At 41.2% G+C, this 17,689-nt stretch overlaps 1 protein-coding gene across 1 annotated transcript; it reads left to right on the top strand.

Moving 5' to 3' along the window:
• The first annotated feature begins 268 nt into the window (after window positions 1-268).
• wdr3 (WD repeat domain 3) lies at window positions 269-17,437 on the top strand. Its single transcript, XM_017436034.3, has 27 exons — window positions 269-432; window positions 1,691-1,890; window positions 1,989-2,198; window positions 2,420-2,538; window positions 2,694-2,772; window positions 3,500-3,595; window positions 3,914-4,030; window positions 4,193-4,294; window positions 4,711-4,811; window positions 5,494-5,586; window positions 5,674-5,904; window positions 6,005-6,098; window positions 7,084-7,185; window positions 7,372-7,454; window positions 8,358-8,496; window positions 8,588-8,644; window positions 10,482-10,582; window positions 11,044-11,155; window positions 11,644-11,778; window positions 11,868-11,918; window positions 12,205-12,270; window positions 13,983-14,075; window positions 14,223-14,273; window positions 14,383-14,426; window positions 14,553-14,681; window positions 16,879-16,972; window positions 17,075-17,437. Exons 2-27 carry the CDS (start codon window positions 1,717-1,719, stop codon window positions 17,228-17,230), a joined length of 2,829 nt encoding a protein of 942 aa, XP_017291523.1. The 5' UTR covers window positions 269-432; window positions 1,691-1,716; the 3' UTR covers window positions 17,231-17,437.
• The last annotated feature ends 252 nt before the right edge of the window (window positions 17,438-17,689 follow it).

Below are 17,689 nucleotides of genomic sequence, written 5' to 3'. Positions count from 1 at the left end.
GAAGAAAAAAAAATCACTTCCGCCGACTTTGTGTGGGGCGGGGATCAGCGGAAACTCACTATTTTTGCACAAACCATAAACTTAGCTGACATGTAAAAATGACCAGAACATTTTATTGGAATGCAAGACAAATTTAAAACTGTTTTCTCAGAAAAGATGAAGTGAAAAGATTTGTCTTGTGTCAGACAAAAGCAACAGAAAGAGAACAATTGAGAATCCTAAAAGTACACACAGACACTTCGTTTTGTTAAACAGTTGTTCTAAATCTGGTGCTAAACAGCATATATTGGGTCTGATAATATCCCGTATGACAAGTCAGAAGTGCGAATAAAAAAAACACCCTTTTTAAAATTGATCTGTGTTTGATTCGTTGGGTCTGAAATTGTCGTAAGGAAGACAACACAAGTTAGCAGGCAGCGCCGTATTTCACAGGTAAGACGACAAACTCCGCTATCACACACGCGTTGGGTTGATGTCAGGAAGGCTGTCGATGTGTAGGGCATTTACAAACATAAATGTACGCTCAGCTTACTTTCACGAGGTTAATTAAAACTAGAATTTCGCCACGTGGGTCGAGAGCCACTGGATAGATGCGTTTGATTTGTTCAACTGCTGCGTCTGAGCGGGCGGAGTTTAGGAAGCGTCGTGTTTATATTGGTGTCAGAAAGCCTAAACTCCAATCCGGCGGCCCGTTTGGGTCAACAAAACTAACATCAGCTGACAATAGTCTAACGCTTAAACTGTAAATAAAGAGGCTTTCTTTTTTCTTTTTTTTTTAATAAGTGCGATTTTAAATGTACAGTATTAAGACAACACTCAATGGGAATTAATGCTCATAGAAGATTAAAAATAAGTTAAACTACCACATGCATCAGAGCATCATAAGCATCAGAGCCAGGGACCTAAAAAGGCTCAACAACCTGATAAAGAAGGCTGGTTCTGTTCTGGGGATGACTGTGGAACCTCTGGAGATGATGATGCAAAGAAGGATTTTGCATATAATCAAGGAAATCATGGACAACCCTGACCATCCTCTTCATGAGATCGTCATCGGAAAACAATCTCTTTAGTCAAAGGCTTCTTTAGATTAGCTGTAAAACGGACCGCTACAGGAGATCTTTCCTGCCCTGAGCCATCACCATCTATAATAACTCCTTGATTTAAATGAGCTACGTCAACATTTAATTTCCCTTTGGGATTAATAAAGTATTTTTGAATTGAATTGAATGTATGTACCAACTGTCCACATTGTTCATTTACATGTTTTTTATTGATCTGATCTGTACATTATGGATATTTTACCTAATGTTTGTCTATTTAGATTGATCAAATATCTTTACCTGTTGAGCTAATAAGAGATACATTTAGATATCAGAATAAAACTTTAGAAATGGCAAATTTATAAGTAGCATCAAATACAAGTCAAGTTTTTGTCTAAAACTCTTTCTCTCTCTCTCTCTCTACATATATATATATATATATGTATGTATGTTACCTTAACCATTTCAAAATTCCTGTTCAGGACATATTAAGAGAACTGGCATGGAACCACAATATCGATTTTCATCTACTTTAAAAACTGTCCTTCAGCTTTCTTTTCTTTTAAATGCAGTTGCTTTAAAAGTTACTGAAATGTTTTACAAACCTGGAACTCATTCAGTGACATTTCTTCTGTGTTCCTGTGAAACAGAGCGGCATTGTTTTAGGCTGCTGGTCATGGGTTTGACCAAACAGTACCTGCGATATGCTGCCAGTGCCGTGTTCGGCGTCATCGGCAGCCAGAAGGCCAACATCGTGTATGTGACGCTTCGAGGAGGGGAGAGGGGGCGCTACGTGGCTGTGGCTGCATGTGAACACGTTTTCATCTGGGACATTCGAAAAGGAGAGAAGGTGAGTCTTCAACGAGGGCGTTATTGTAACAGATCTGAGTAAACCACTAAAATCTTTGTTGATGACTTCCCTCCATCTCTGATTGTCTCCCTGCCCAGGTCCTGATCCTGCAGGGACAGAAACATGAGGTCAGCTTCCTGTGTCCGTCTCCTGATGGAGTTCACATTGCCGTGGGGTATGAGGATGGAGCGGTGAGAATCTTCAGCCTGCTGAACGGTGAAAGCAACGTCTCCTTCAGCGGTCACAAGAGTGGTGTTAGCGTTATAAACTACGATGCACTCGGGGCTCAGCTTGTCACCGGTTCCAAGGTAACTATGTCCACCTGTTTGCAAGTTTTGTTTTAAACACTGAGAAAAAAACAGCCTTAGAAATGAAAACTACAGCATTTATATTTGAACAAGTTTAATAAAGATGTTGCAGCATTCAAAAAGAACATCTTGTGATTTAGACCATTTTGAGTTTCTTTTTTGTCCATGATGAATTCTAGCTTCAGTGTGGTTTATTGTAACATGTCTGGGTTTTCTTTCAGGACACAGATGTGATTGTGTGGGACGTCATTAACGAGTGTGGGCTGTACAGGCTGAAGGGACACAAAGACATCATCACTCAGGCCTTGTTCCTTCAAGACAAGAACCTCCTGGTAACAAGGTAACAACACTGTTTACTCGATTCCTCCAGTGATCAATTATCGATCAGGTACAGCTCATAAGAGCAACTAATTATTACAATTATAACATGAAATTAGGTTAAAGTAATTAAGTGACATAACAGTGTGCTTGTGTGTGTGTGTGCTCTCTACTCAGCTCCAAGGACAGTTTTGTGAAGTGGTGGGATTTGGACACACAGCACTGTTTCAAGACCATGGTGGGCCATCGCAGCGAGGTGAGAGCTTCTCATCATTGACACAACGGGTCACAGCTCCACAGAAAGCCACTAAGGAGCTGCTGCTGAGTTCTAGTTCTCTCAATCTCAAGGCTTCACAGTGTGACAGGTTCAAAAAGAAATGAAAACCTGGTTAACAGCAGCCACTTTCATGTTTAGATAAATTATTATTAGATAATCAGAAAATCAGATTTTCTATCTTCTAGCTAGAGAAAAAAAGAAAGTCAGATTTTTTTGGTCAGAGTTAAAAATTCTAAACAAAGAATAGGGATTTTTTCTTGAAGTTAGCTCATCAGTCCAGTCAAAACTAAACTGGAGTCATTCAAAAGGCTATCTACAACAGGTAGATGAATTAATTAATCATTAAATGATTAATCATTTACAACCTTTCTTTGAAACCTGTCTTCTAAAGGTCTCAACATTCACGTCAAGCATTTCTCTAAAACCTGCAATTGTTGAGAAGCTAATAGCCCAGTTAGCTTTTCATGAAAACTTTAACTGGAAGATTTTTTTTATATATAATTCACACAAAACAAATTAAAGACAGAATGAAGGATAAGTTTAACAAAAAATATTAATAATAATATTAATTTTTTTTGATGATTTGTGATACCCTGCCAGCCTTTTATACTTTCAGTAAAGAGACATGATAATAATCAGTGAAATTAGCTCAGCTGTCAGCTCGGTCTCTGTTGACTCCATGTGATGGTGTGGATCTCTCTGCTAGGTGTGGGGTATGGTGCTGTTGAACCAGGAGAACAGACTGTTGACGGGCTCCGCTGACAGCGAGCTTCGAGCCTGGGACATCAGCTACCTGGAGGAGGTGAGGAAGAGCGAAGCTTCTCTCTTTGCTTCAAAAACACAAAAGGTTTTCTGCCAACTGGCTGATACAGAAAGAAACTGAAGCAGCCTGGCAGCTGTTGAGCATTAAACAGATGAAAATAAGAGAGGAAAAAAATATATGGATGTTTCCTTTAGTGTGAAACTAGGTCATTGTGAGTTACTGTTGTCTTTGGAGATGTCGCCTTACAGTTCATGTGAGTTTTCTTGCCTCCTAATTGTGCAAAACAACATGAAAACGATACAAATTGCAGCTCATTAGCCTTTTGTTTCTCATTGCCTTGGGTTAATTCCTGCGCAGGAAAAAGCTGAAGGTGAGCCCAAAGTGAAGAAGGGAAAATCTCTGCTGGATGATGATGATGATGATGATGATAAAGAAGACCATAAGAAAGGAGATGAAGATGAAAGTATTGAAGAGGTACAGATGTAGTTATTAATATCTTTCCTTTGTAAAAAATATTTGTGAAATTGTTTGTTTTAACAGAACTTTAACATATTTCAGAGACATAAAACTGGTGGTATTCTGAAGAAAAAAGTTTTGCTTGTGTTTTAAATATTTTTTTACTGTTTTCCTCCTTAGCGTGTCTTGAGCTGTAAGAAGGCCGGCTCCATCCTAAGAGAAGCCAGAGATCGAGTTGTCTCGCTAACATCAGACTCCAAGGCCAAAGTCCTCGCCTGTCATGTGAGTGTTGAGTCTTTTGCTACTTTTATCTTTTAGCTAATATGTTTGCTCCTTTTAGCTAGTGTTCTGCTTCTCTTAGCTTCTGCCTCTGTTTCATCTTCAGCTAATTTTAGCAGTCATTCAGAACTCAGAAAACATAACTTCTCTGTAGTTTAAGCTGTTTTCTTGTGGGGTTGTCCTTCAGAAGTTCGACTTTAACCTAACAGAGCTATTGTAAACAACCACCATGTCAAGTCTGTTTAATACAGTAAACGTTGACATCAGACTATCTGTTGTCTTGTTTCGTTTGTGTTTTCTTTTCTTTTTAGAAACACTATTTCCTGACAGTTAAAAGTCCTTTCACGCAGGCTCAGGTCTTGTGTATATTCCTTGTACTGACAACATCGTACATACTGTTTCTCTCACCTCTGGATCAGGGCGATGATTCGGTTCTGGAGTTATTCACAGTGCTGTCGGAGGAAGAAGTGCAACGAAAAATGAACAAGAAGTTGAAGAAAGCCAAAAAGAAAGCAGCCAAGTAAGCACAGATGAGAAGAGTTTCCATGTTTTCTGTTGCATTTGCTGATCCAGTTTCATCTGGGAGCAAAACATGTTAAAGTATTAAAGGGGCAGTTTTATCCACAATAAATTCTCTTTGGAATGGTCTTCGGCATACTAGCACGCCAAAGTTTTGATGAGATTACTAACTTATTTGTGTTCTCTGAGTCAGACTTAAATACTTTTGCAATCCACTATATCATTTACCCCTAATGTATTGATACATTTTTTTATTTCCTACAGATCATTAAAATTTGCCTATTTTAAATTTATTTGACCAAGGTGCATACTTACTTAATGAATTTACTGCTAAAAATTCAACATATGTTTTCTGACCAAAAAAAAAGTGTTATTGTGATCCTCTTTCAGAATCACATCAAATATAGTTGTTTTGTTCTTTGTTTTATAACAAGCTAACTTCAGGGCTTTTTGTCAATCAGTGTCTATTTTCTTTTGTCTGAGAACAGACAACACAGATAATAAAAACAGTGAGGATGCATTATTAGAGAAATAAGACATTTCTGTGGCTGTGTCTCAAATCGTTTTTCACCACCTGAACAAATCGTCTGAGCTCCTAGTTCTGAAATCTCTATCCCTGCTCGTGGAGCTGCAGTGAGAGGTCAGGTTGGTGAAACTTGTTGTGTTGCTGCCCCCTGCTGCAGAGCTCAGGACGACGCAGGCGAGCCGGTGGTGGAGAGGGCGCTGAAGGACGAGATCATCAGACTAACTAACATCAAGGCTTCTGCCAAAATCAGGTCCGTGTGGAGCAAAGATCACAAAAACGACTCCAGACTTGGATGGAAAAAAAACCCCTCTCCTCTAAGTCCTCTGTCCCTTCTCAGGTGGGTGGACTGCCTTTCGTATGCAGGTGGGGAGCTGAAGGTGGCACTGCTGCTGCAAAACAACACCATTGAGACCTACAGCCTGAAGACCTTAGACAAGACCCCCACAGCCAACAAGACGGCTCGTCTCACGCTTGGTGGCCACCGCACTGACGTACGCACGCTGGCCTTCAGCTCAGACAACCTGGCTTTCCTTTCCGCCTCAGGGGACACAGTCAAAGTCTGGAACAGGTGAGGCTGCTCTGGACTGTAAAAGAGTTCTGGGAATGAGCTTTAATGTGTGCCTTTAAAGCACCGTAGCTGTTATTGATCGTTCATCTGCCTGTCCCAGATCCACTCTGCAGGTGATCCGCACCATGGCCTGTGATTACGCCCTCTGCTCCCTCTTTGTCCCCGGTGACAGACAGATAATCCTGGGAACCAAGGTATTTACATTCTCTTGTTAAGGACTTCAGTGGAGCTTATTGTCAGGATTGACTTACCGTATTTTCACGACCATAAGGCGCACATAAAAGTCTTAGTGCGCCCTGTGTGTGTGTGTGTTGTTGTAAGGTGGACGTAGTAGAGAACACCATGAGAACGTTAAAGGGGGAAGTGTGGGCGTAGATTGTATCTACGTAAAAGAACAGGTATGTGCGTTATGCAGAACTTTGTTGTTTTAACAACCCTGAAAATGGCAAAGAGACACGCTTATGAAGCACAGTTTAAACTGAAGGCCATCAGCTACGCGGAGGAACATGGAAATCGAGCAGCCGCAAGAGAATTTAAGAATAATGAATCGATGGTTCGCAAGTGGGGGAAGCTGAAAAACGAGCTCCGACAGGTCAAGAAGACGCAGCTGAGCTTCCGCGGAAATAAGGCAAGGTGGCCCGAGTTGGAGGAAAGACTCGAGCAGTGGATCATCGAGCAAAGAACAAGTGGGAGAAGCGTTTCGACGGTCACCATTCGACTAAAAGCAGTAACGCTAGCAGAAGAAACGAAAATTGAACATTTCCAAGGAGGTCCGTCTCTGTGCTTTCGTTTCATGAAACGGTGCCATTTTTCCATCCGGACCAGGACTACGGTAGCGCAGAAACTTCCAGCGGATTATAATGAAAAGCTGGTCATCTTCTGCTCCTACTGCAGCAAACACATCCAGCCCAGCCACATCACTAACATGGACGAGGTGCTGCCCACTTTCAGCATCCCGGTGAGTCACACCGTGGGCGTAGATTGTATATAAAACCCACGCCCTATAATCAGGTGCGTCTTATGTGTGTGTTAAATACAGTAATGGCACACAAAAACTGAGACTGCGCCTTTTAGTACGGTGCGCCTTATGGTCGTGAAAATACGGTACTTCTAATAGAAAAAATGTCATCATTTGCTTGACGTCTTATTTTATTCCAAGTAACCTTTTGTGTGTCTCAGAGTGGGAAGCTGCAGATCTTTGAGCTGGCCTCAGGGAGCCTTCTGGAGACTAAAGAAGCCCACGATGGAGCCCTATGGTCCATGTGCCTGGCCCCAGATCAGGTAAACATCGCTGCCTGCATCACCATGCTACCTGGTTGGAAAACTGTTTCCCAGCCACTTGTGTCTTACTGATTTAGCTGCATTTTCTAAGCATGGCATGTTGTTACTGTAACAGTAAAGAGTAAATCACAAAGATTAGCAGGTTTTTCTGAGGTGTTCTGTTTGTCTTGTCTGTGTGTTTTACAGAGAGGGGTCATCACAGGAAGTGCAGATAAAACTGTAAAGTTCTGGGAGTTTGAGCTCATAAAGGACAAAGGGACTAATCAGAAGTAAGTTATTATCGGACCGTCCATCTCTCCATTCATTAATTTTTTGTGTCCTCTTATCTGTAATCGGGTTGTGGTTTTATACTTCAGTGGAAATAAGTTAATTAGGTGTTTGGGGAAATGTCCCTTTATTAAAAAAACACTTTTTTTCAGTGCCCTCCGAGGCCCTGTTTATACATGAACAATCTCCGGAAATGTTTTTTCAATGTTTATTGAGGAGAATCAAAGAAAAAAACACGTGTACATGGATATGGCTGCGCTCGCTGAATCTGCTGTAGCTTCTGTGCCAGGCAGGTTCGCCAGATAAGAAACGATGAACTATGGTACTGTTGCTTTAAAATTACTGTATTTTGACCCAAAATATCATATGTGAGGTGCGTTTTCTCGGAGAGAGGTTGTAAGATTAGTTGCGTGCTATGATGTGCACAGAAAAGTAGGGGGTCTTGACCCTAAAAACGATCTTGTAAAAAGGGTAATTATCATATATCTGGCAACACTAATGCCAGGCTGCAGCATGTAAACAGTTCCATCCAAAATGGTGAATACACTGACGTTTGTTTGGACAGACAGTGAGGCTGGGTTACTGCTACATGTTGAAAAGGGTGAGCAGCACAAACTCTGCTATTTGATGTTATTGTTTATCTACTCGTGTGTGTGTGTGCAGAACAGCTATTTACTGCAGCCTTCTGTTGTGCGCATGCGTGATTTCTGTGAATACCCCATTAAGCTATTTTGATTGTCCAGTCTTGCCAGCACCCTATGCCCCCTCGGCCCTCCACCCCAACAAAAAGCCTCAGGGAACACGGTCGTAAGCCTTCTCCAGTTACAGCTACCACCCAGTTTCATAAGGCAGCAGCACTGTGTGTGTGTGTGCACACCTCTAAATGTTTTGTGTCTGTGATGCAGGCGTCTGACGGTGAAACACACTCGCACTCTGCAGCTGGAGGAGGATGTTCTGTGTGTGAAGTTTTCTCCTGACCACAGACTGCTGGCTGTCTCTTTGTTGGACTGCACCGTCAAGATCTTCTACACAGACACACTCAAGGTACGCACGTCTAACATACAGACAGAAGGAATACAGCAAAAACATGGTTGTGAAGTTCGTGTCCTGACTCCTTTTGTTGTCACCGCTGCAGTTTTTCTTGTCTCTGTATGGACACAAGCTGCCTGTACTTTGCTTAGACATCTCACATGTAAGTATTATCAGGTTTCTAAAGCATGAAGTTGGTTAATACTCACTGTTATCACCTGCCACCATGAAAGGCAGGCAATAATACAGATGTCTGTGTGTATGTTTATCTGTTAGGAAAATATCTAATGAACCAACGAGCAGATTTCATGAAACTCCCAGAAAGAAATTATTGGATACACATCTACAACTAAATGATATTTGCAGTCAGTCTGATTCAAGATGACCACAACAACTAATCAACTGTAGCAAGCAAGAATGGTTATAACTCAGTCTTGCAGATACTAAGCTAAAATTTGGTGTGGCTGTAGCTGAGAGTTATCCACAGCTTATGCTTTGAGCACTAATAGATCACATGACATGTTTGTGTAAAGCTTTGGCATGCAGTGCTGCAAGCAAAATAAAGGCATGCTGCTTCTTATCTGCTCAGTTGTTAAAAATGAAAGAAAAATATACACGGCAAAGAACTGAAAATCAAAACAATATTTATTGATACTTTTATAGGCTTATTGATTGGTTAAAGCAAGACACAAGCCACATGATTCTCCAAAAATAAATAAATAAATAAACAACCTGAAAGTACAATTTAATCTGTGTGAAACTACAGTGGAGTTTGCAGTGGTTTGACAAAAGTAGACGTACAGAACTGACAGATTTATTGATTTCTGTAAATACTGCAGCCTGAACAGAATAGTTGTTTGTGTTATGTTCTGAATGAATGTAAGTAGCATTCCTTGAAGGAACCCATATTACCTGCCATCTTGAATACCAAAGTTTTAAACGAAGTTCTCATACAGTCTGTTATGCCCCTTTTCCACCGGCTCTAAAGGTCCCGGCTCCACTCTACTCGGCTTGCTTTGCGTGCGTTTCCTTCAGCATTTTTTCAAGGCCGGTCCCTGCTTTTTAGGTCCCTGCTTCGGAGTAGGGCCAGCCGGGCCGGCCCTGCTTTCGTGGGCGGCGCAAGCTTAGCTCCTGTTCACTCATTGGTCGTGGGTGTGGTCAGATTCAAGCATAAAGAGCGAAGGTAGGAATATAAACAACAGCGTTAGCTTACCCTGCAACGTTTATGCCCTCTGTCCCCCAGCTGAAGGCGCTGTAAAGCCTGAAATCTCCGGCGGATAACAGCTGTCCTACTCCGTGCAACAATCTTGGCATCCAGAGCATTTCTTCCACTGCGCCTCTCTTCCTGAAGTCTCAGGAGAATCCCCATAAGTTTAAAAAACAGCAACAACACAGGGCCAACGTTGTTCCTAGCGCTTCCGTTATCTCCACAAATGGCGTCAAGTTTTGGTAGCGAACCCCCGCAACACGAGGAGGCGTTCCTCTGCTACCGAACAAACTGGCCGGTGGAAGTGATGCATTTTTTTTTTTTTTTTTTTATAGAGCAGAGCAGAGTAGAGTAGAGCAGGACTTCTGAAATAGAGCCAGTGGAAAAAGGGGCATTAGTGCTCAGAATATGTGTTGAGGATAACTCAACTTCTACCACACCAAGTCTTGGCTTATATAGTAAAACTGACTGAGTTATAGTCATTTTTATGTTTGCCATGGTTAAATAGCTGTGGTAGCCACATTAAAGCAGTTTGACGCCAAAAGTTTATCAGCTGTCGATGTATATCTAATGATTACTTTCTGAGTGTTTCATTAAAATTTGTCCAGTGGTTCATGAAATATTTTGCTAACACACAAACAAACACACACAGGCAATTACACGTCTGCATGCCTTTTATGACAGCGACCAATAAAGACATTGTTCTGATATCAGTATGTAAATGTCATTGTTTATTGTTGTGTGTGTGTGTGTGTGTCCTCGTTAACCCCCACCCTATATTTTCGGCGAGCAGGACAGCACACTGATCGCCACCGGCTCCGCTGACAGAAACGTAAAGCTCTGGGGTTTGGATTTTGGCGACTGTCACAGATCTTTGTTCGCTCACGACGACAGGTACCACCCTACACACACTGCCCCAAACCGAACAGGTCACGAGTTCACAGGAAGAAGCGCAGATTTTAATCAAGTATCGGACGAAGACATCATTCTCAGGCTGTTTGGTTTTCCAGCTCTGACTTCATGTCTCATTTCCTGTGACCCCAGGCTGCTCTCTGACTTTACACCAGCTCCTCTTTTATTTCGCCACTCATCTGGTTTCTCCTCAATCAGCTCACTTTCTGTTCAGGATATTTTATTCTTAATTACTCAGCATCCCATCCATCCATCCATTTTCTTTACCTACTTCTCCTCTCCGGGTCACGGGGAGCTGGTGCCTCTCCAGCAATCTGTCCTGCATCTCTTCTGCTATAATTTGGCTTTTGGCTTTGTTTTGTTTTACTCCCTTTTTGGGATGTTTAAATTACTCCTCCATCGATTTGCTTGTCCTGACTTCCTCTTCTCTATTCTTCCTTCAGCGTGATGTTCCTCCAGTTTGTCCCCAAAACTCACCTGTTCTTCACCGCGGGAAAGGACCGCAAGATCAAACAGTGGGATGCTGATAAGTTTGAGCACATCCAGACACTTGAGGTGACGCTCTTCTCTGTCCTTTTCGACGTTCAGGGTCGAACATTTATTCACCTTTTTAAGAGGGCTCATCTGTCAGCTGTACACCAGAAAGAAATCAGATTTTGTTTATTCATTAAAGGATGTTTTTGATGCTGACATGGTGTTGATTTGAAGTTAGGTGCCTTACTGTGAGTGTTTTAATTCTACAGACGTTTAAATATCAAGTTGTAATTGCTCCTCATTACAAAGCATAAATTTGTGAAGTTTGACATGAAAATGGTCTCAGTAGAAGTCTTACGTTGTGTTGATTCACTCAGTATTCTGAAAGCGTGCATCAAATTTCCCACTGGTCCAATTTCAGTTCTGTAGTAAAAATAACATGTTGCCCAAAATTCTAACTGACATCATTCCTGGAGCTTTATTACTGTTGATAAAAATATAAATAATAATAATAATAATAATGACTCTTTGATTTCCTGTTCTCTCCCACTGTTCTCTCTGGGTCAAAGGGTCACCATCGGGAGGTCTGGTGCGTGGCCATCAGCCCGAACGGAGACCACCTTGTGTCGTCGTCTCATGACAAGTCTCTGCGTCTGTGGGAGAGGACGAGGGAGCCCATCATCTTGGAGGAGGAGCGGGAGATGGTGAGGTGGACCACAGGGGTCTGTGACTCATCAGCTGAGTCCAGATGTTTCTTTTTGTCTCTAATTTGTGTTTTTCTTTGGATCCACAGGAGAGAGAAGCAGAGTTTGAAGAGAGCATGGCCAAAGGAGACGTGCCTGTGGTGGGGGTCCCTCTTCTCAGTTTACTCACTTCATCAAAACTTTTGTTTTCTTTCACATTACCCATAATTAAAAAACACAAACCCTTGCTAATGTTGGAACTAAACACAAGCAACTACATAAAATGAGCTAAAATTAATCAATGATTGGCTGGTTTTTTTTGCATTGTCAGCTCTGAAGCTCTACAGTCCGTCACATCACTGCTTGAATGAACTCGTTCTGCTCTGAAAACGCCAGCAAATCACCAGTTTTTACTGTATGTCAGATGTGTTGTGTTTCGGTCTGCAGGTACCAGGAGAGACTGAAGGAGAGGCGGCACCGGCTGGGAAGAAAACAGTGGAAACAGTCAAAGCTGTGAGTGTTTTCACCTCCATTAACATCAGCGCCTTTCACTCAGTAACTGAGTAAGTGAGAGAAGAAGAAGTTTATAAAATGATAGGTGTGCCACAAAAATAAGGAGATGTAATGTAATATTGGGAGGAAACAAAAACTTGCTCTATTAAAAAACAAAAAAAAATCTGATATTAATGTGGCAGTTAATACAGCAAAATATATCAATGAATAAAGAAAGAAAAATCAACAATAATATATATTTATCAAAAAAGTTATTGTTGATTTATTTAACTTTTTATTAACTTTTTGCTGGTAAATTTTTAACTTAGTCCTAAACTGCATTTTTTATTTTATTTGTGCAGGAAAAACTTAAAAAGTTTATCTTTTTTATTCTGTTTTTTTCCTGCAAGCAGTATGTAAAAACCAAAAACTAGTAAGAGATGGGAAAAGGAAAGGAACAAAAAATGCTCCAAATAAGTGAAATGTAAAAGAAGTCAAAAAGAGAAACAGAAACAATCTAGTAGAAAATTTTAATTAAATATTAAAAGCTGTTGAAAAAAATCTGACAATTAGGAGTGATTTAGAAATATATTTACATAACAGAGATGTGCAAATAAACTAAAATGTGATTTTATTGCTTTTTTTTTCCACTTTGGTCTTGTTAACATTCAATTACTTTTTTCCCTCTTTTTTTTACACATTACTATTATTGTGGCATTTCAGTGATTCTACAGTTGCTGGTATGTGTAAGATCCATGGTAACTTATTTTGGAAAAAAAAGCAAACAAACAAAAAGTAACATGACTGCAGCAGCAAAAGAGAGAGAAGGTGCATGGGAGAACATTTCTGTAGGTTTTAATGCTCTACCCCACTGATTTTACATTTATCTGCACTAAAACCCTGAACAGGAGACTGTTTTTACATAAGACCTCACCTCATAACCTGCTCATTTGACACAATTTAAAAAATGTATTTAACAAAGTTCTCTTCATTCCATACATATTGGAGTATTGTTAAAGTAATAAAGAAAAAATATTAAAAACGAAAACAATAAAAAGAACTAAAACAGAAGAAATTCTACCTTTTCATTATAAAACCAGCTCAGCTGACCTAGAAATGTTATTGCTGGAACTCCAGATAAGGTGTGGGGATTTTCACAGATGACAGATGTTAATTATTGGAGCAATGTTATACGTTTTACCTGTCACATTCATACCTGCAGGGAATGTAGACCAGATGAATGGGAAGTGTTTGTCTGATTTTTTATTTTATTTTTTTTATGCAGTGATTATGGTTTGGTTGTGGAGATGTTTTCAATATTTTATTGTATGTGTGCAGCTGGAGAATGCTACTAAATGAATTTGATCAAGGAAAAAAATGATCTGGGAATGAGAGTGCATCCAGTTTAAGTCAGAAAATCCTCTCCTGACGTCAGATTTGATGAAATAGTTTAGCTTCAGTATCAATCATAACGCTGAAAACTGAACATCTTCCTTTAGGTGGGAGGGGACTGATGGAAACTCAGGGGTTCTTTTAGTAAACCTGCCAGAGAGCAGGTGTTCTTTAGAGTCTGTTACCGTGGTGATAGACTCATAGTTTCACCTGCCTGTCTTTCTGGAACAGAAACCTCAGAGTTTCCCTGAACTCAGGGTTAACATACTCAGAGTTTTTGCTGACTGGAAGGCCCCTTCAGGTTTTATTTGACCCCTGCTGATGTTGTGACGTGTTTGCAGGCAGAACGAATCATGGAGGCTCTGGAGCTCTACAGAGACGAAACCAGAAAGATGGAAGAGCACAAATACGCCTGTGAGAGTGCTGGCAAAGAGGTACAGACACCTTTCAGGGAATATGCTGTTTACAGCTGCAGTTCCTCCACATCTAGCTGATTTTGGATAAACAAAGCTCTGTTAAGATGAATATTTGTGCTTTGTTGTGATTTCATGACTTTTAAGACAGCTACTGGTGTTTTTCAGTTGCCTCCTCCTAAATGTAACCCCATCCTCGTGGCCTTTGGAAATGTTACTGTAAGTCGCACAGCTACAGATAACACATAGATTTTCAACAGAAGAATAGACTTTAATATATAATATTATCAGCTGTAACTTGTAACAAAGTTTGTTCCGGTTCTTGCAGCCCTCCCGCTACGTTTTAGATGTCATAAAGAAGGTCAGATCGAGGTAAGTTGTGAAGAAATAATAATAAAAACTCACCTGATGTTTCAACAAGAAATAAACCTAATTTTCCAGTTTATCTTGTTCATTTAAAAACACCCAGTGGGCTTGTTTGTGTCTGCTAACCACCAGTGAGCTGGAGGTTTCCCTGCTGGTGCTGCCGTTTCCGTACGTCCCAGAGCTGCTGAAGCTGTTCAACAGCTACATCCAGCAGGGCCTGGAGGTGGAGCTCGTCTGCCGCTGCCTGTTTTTCCTGCTCAAGTTAGTCCTGCTCAAGGCTGTGTTTGTTTTATTTTTTTTTTTAATTTCAGTTCTTTGGGTGTTGATGGTGACTGATGTGTCAGATATGGTGACAAATTGATGAGCTGAGAAAAATCTAAAATAAATACAAACACCTTTAAGGAATCAAACCTAAAACAAATCCTAAAACTGGAGGTAGTTTTTTACATTAATCTAGGCCTCTGTCTGCTCTTGGTTAGGTTTGCATTTGCTGAGTCTTAACTCTTTCTATTGTAGGGGTTTTCACCAGGAAATCAGACATTAAGGTGTATTCCCATTGCAGGAAACTTTCTCCTTGTCTGTTTCTGTTGCATGAACCAAAACAGATTACCCAGGTAGAGATTTAACCCAGAAAACAAAGACCTACGTGGAACCTGCAGCAAGTATCTTGCTCGGTTTTCTGTTTGTGAACAACATTAATGAAAAATTCTCCAAAATGTCTTAAAGTGTTTGCAGGGGTTCTAAATTTCTGTGGGTGAGTCAGAGATGCATAAAAAATTTGTGTGACAGATTTTCTCTCAAAATAGTCAAAGCTGTCGCGGTTGATTTGAACCCTTCTCAATTTACCTTATGTAATTCTTGAGCGCTACAGCCAGTGGTGCAAAAAGTGGGTATGCACTGTATGCAACGCATAGGGGCGCTGCACTAGAGGGGGCGCCAAAACGATGTGGGGAAATCTTTTTCTGGTGGCATTTTCTATGATCAATAACAGAGGAACGGCACTGATTAGGCAACCCTCCGATCCTTCACCTCCCCTCCTGTTGCTCTCCCGTCCTACACAGGTTGCTTGGGCACGCGCCCCTTCGAGAACGCGCTCAGGCACATTCCAGGATGAACAGTGTCAGTGAGGATGAATACAGGCAATAAAAATAAATGTGGTGCATGGTGTGCTCTGATATCAGACAGAATGGATCAGTAGAGAAACATTGCAGGCCCGTCAGAACCCAGAAGAACCAGACATCAGTGTCTCTTAATCCTCCGATCATCTCCTGAGACCCATATGGTACAGAACGTTTTGCTGTGATCAATGAAGTTTCTTTTTGTGCTTTTAGTAGACTGTTTTGGTTTGATTATTTGATTAGGATGTTGAGTTTGGATTGTATGGTTTTTCATATATAATAGCAGTGGTGGAAAGTAACGAAGTACAAGTACTTCGTTACTGTACTTAAAGACGAAAGTTGCACAAACGACAGTTTCAACGGCCCAAACCTGCACAAACGGAGCACTAACAAACTAGCCCACTTTGGTTTGTTTTGGAGCAATATAAGGGGACGGTGAACTCTGGTTTCTGAGATATTAAAAATTATTTTTTAGGTCATCCAAAGCTGCACAAAGGAAAATTTTAACGGCACAAACCTGGACAAACGGAGCACTAACCATTCGGACTATTTGCTGGATTTTTTGACGTGGGTGGAGTGTCAGCTTCACACAGCTTTCACACAGGGGCGGGGACAGCGCGATTGTGTCACTGTTGGCGCGCGCACCCTCGCGCGGTGAGGTAGATAAACGTAGCAGTTTTGGGGGAGCGGATGAGAAAAAAAACGTGTATAAAAAATGACGTATTTATAATAAATAAGCGAAGCTTAGCCTGGCGGGCCACCAGGCTAATAATAGCTGAGGAAAACCCTGACATGATTTAGAATACAGTCAATGCAAGCCGAGTGCATGAAAATAAGATGCGACTTTCAAAACCTCTGCTCCATGCGTAGCCCCAAGAACTCTGAAAATCCACCTGTTTCTCCCAATTTTGAGTCTCCAACTGTCACAGCCCAGTGAGATACTGGCTTTGGAGGTGAAGCTTTGTTAAACTTTTCAGATTATTTAAGTATCCCCAGTATCTCTGGTTAGCTTTCATATTTATATTGATAAAATTTGACCTGATGGTTTATGGTTCCACAGAACCAAAGAGTAGAAGAGAGACAACCACCCCCACTACAAGTTACTATTGTTTTCTATTAATTATGTATTTAGTTTGACTAAGAAAATCTCAAACTGAAGAATTTAGGGGGAATAATTTGAAGAAGAAAAGAGGATTCTTTGTTGGCAGCCATTGAACGAGAACATGGAGCAAACAGACGTGTTTCAAAACGTGCCAACCAGGGGGAGACTGAATCTGGCTCATGCACTGCTGTTGAGAGTTCTGGTGTGAGCAGCGTTGAACTGATTTTTGTGTTTTCAGGATCCACTTTGGTCAGATCACCAGTAACCAGATGCTGCTGTCCGTCATTGATGAGCTGCGGACCAATACGCTCTCCAGGGTGTGCCAAATCAGAGTGAGTGCCGTCCGTAAAAAGGGAAAGCAGTCTAACATTTCTGGGCAGTTTTGCCCCTCCAACAGTTTTCAGTCCGTTTCCTCACTGCGGCCTTCGTTTCAGGACGTGATGGGCTTCAACGGCGCTGCCCTGCAGTTCCTCCAGCGGGAGATCGAGAACAAAGAGGACGTGATGTTCTTTGCTGATGCCTCGGGCCGACTGGAGGAAAAGAAGAAGAAGAGGAGAAAACGGGAGAGAGCTGTTCTGACCATCGCTTGATTCATATGAACATTTATTTTATAGTTTAAGTACAAACTTCCAGCCTCCCTGTTTCCTTCCAGCTGTAACTCAGCACCGAAGCAGACAGATTACGCTGCTGACTTTTATATGTTATGAAATCCTGACAGGATGTGACTCCGTGTTTAACAGTGACATGTTATATTTCTTCAATAAAGCTTGTCTGAGGTTTCCTCCCAGTTCTTCACATTTGCTGAATAAATCCTCTGTGACTGAGAGAACCATGTACACACAGCAGTCTCTATAAAATGCATTAATGTGTGGTTATATATTTTATTTTTCAGAGATTGGTGTTAAAGCAGGGCTCCATTCATAATCAGCACACACAGAACAAGGTTTGATTTCAGTCTCACAAGTCTGAAGGGAGCCGTTTGGGATCGGAGGCCACCTGGGTGTTACTCCGCCATCCTGCTGAGCCCCCAGTTCCTGCCCACCACTGGA

This window comes from Kryptolebias marmoratus, linkage group LG6 (genome assembly GCF_001649575.2).
Source record: "Kryptolebias marmoratus isolate JLee-2015 linkage group LG6, ASM164957v2, whole genome shotgun sequence".
NCBI classification, from domain to species: Eukaryota; Metazoa; Chordata; class Actinopteri; order Cyprinodontiformes; family Rivulidae; genus Kryptolebias; species Kryptolebias marmoratus.
Note: the sequence above shows the minus strand (reverse complement) of the source record. Positions and strands in the feature narration are given on the sequence as shown.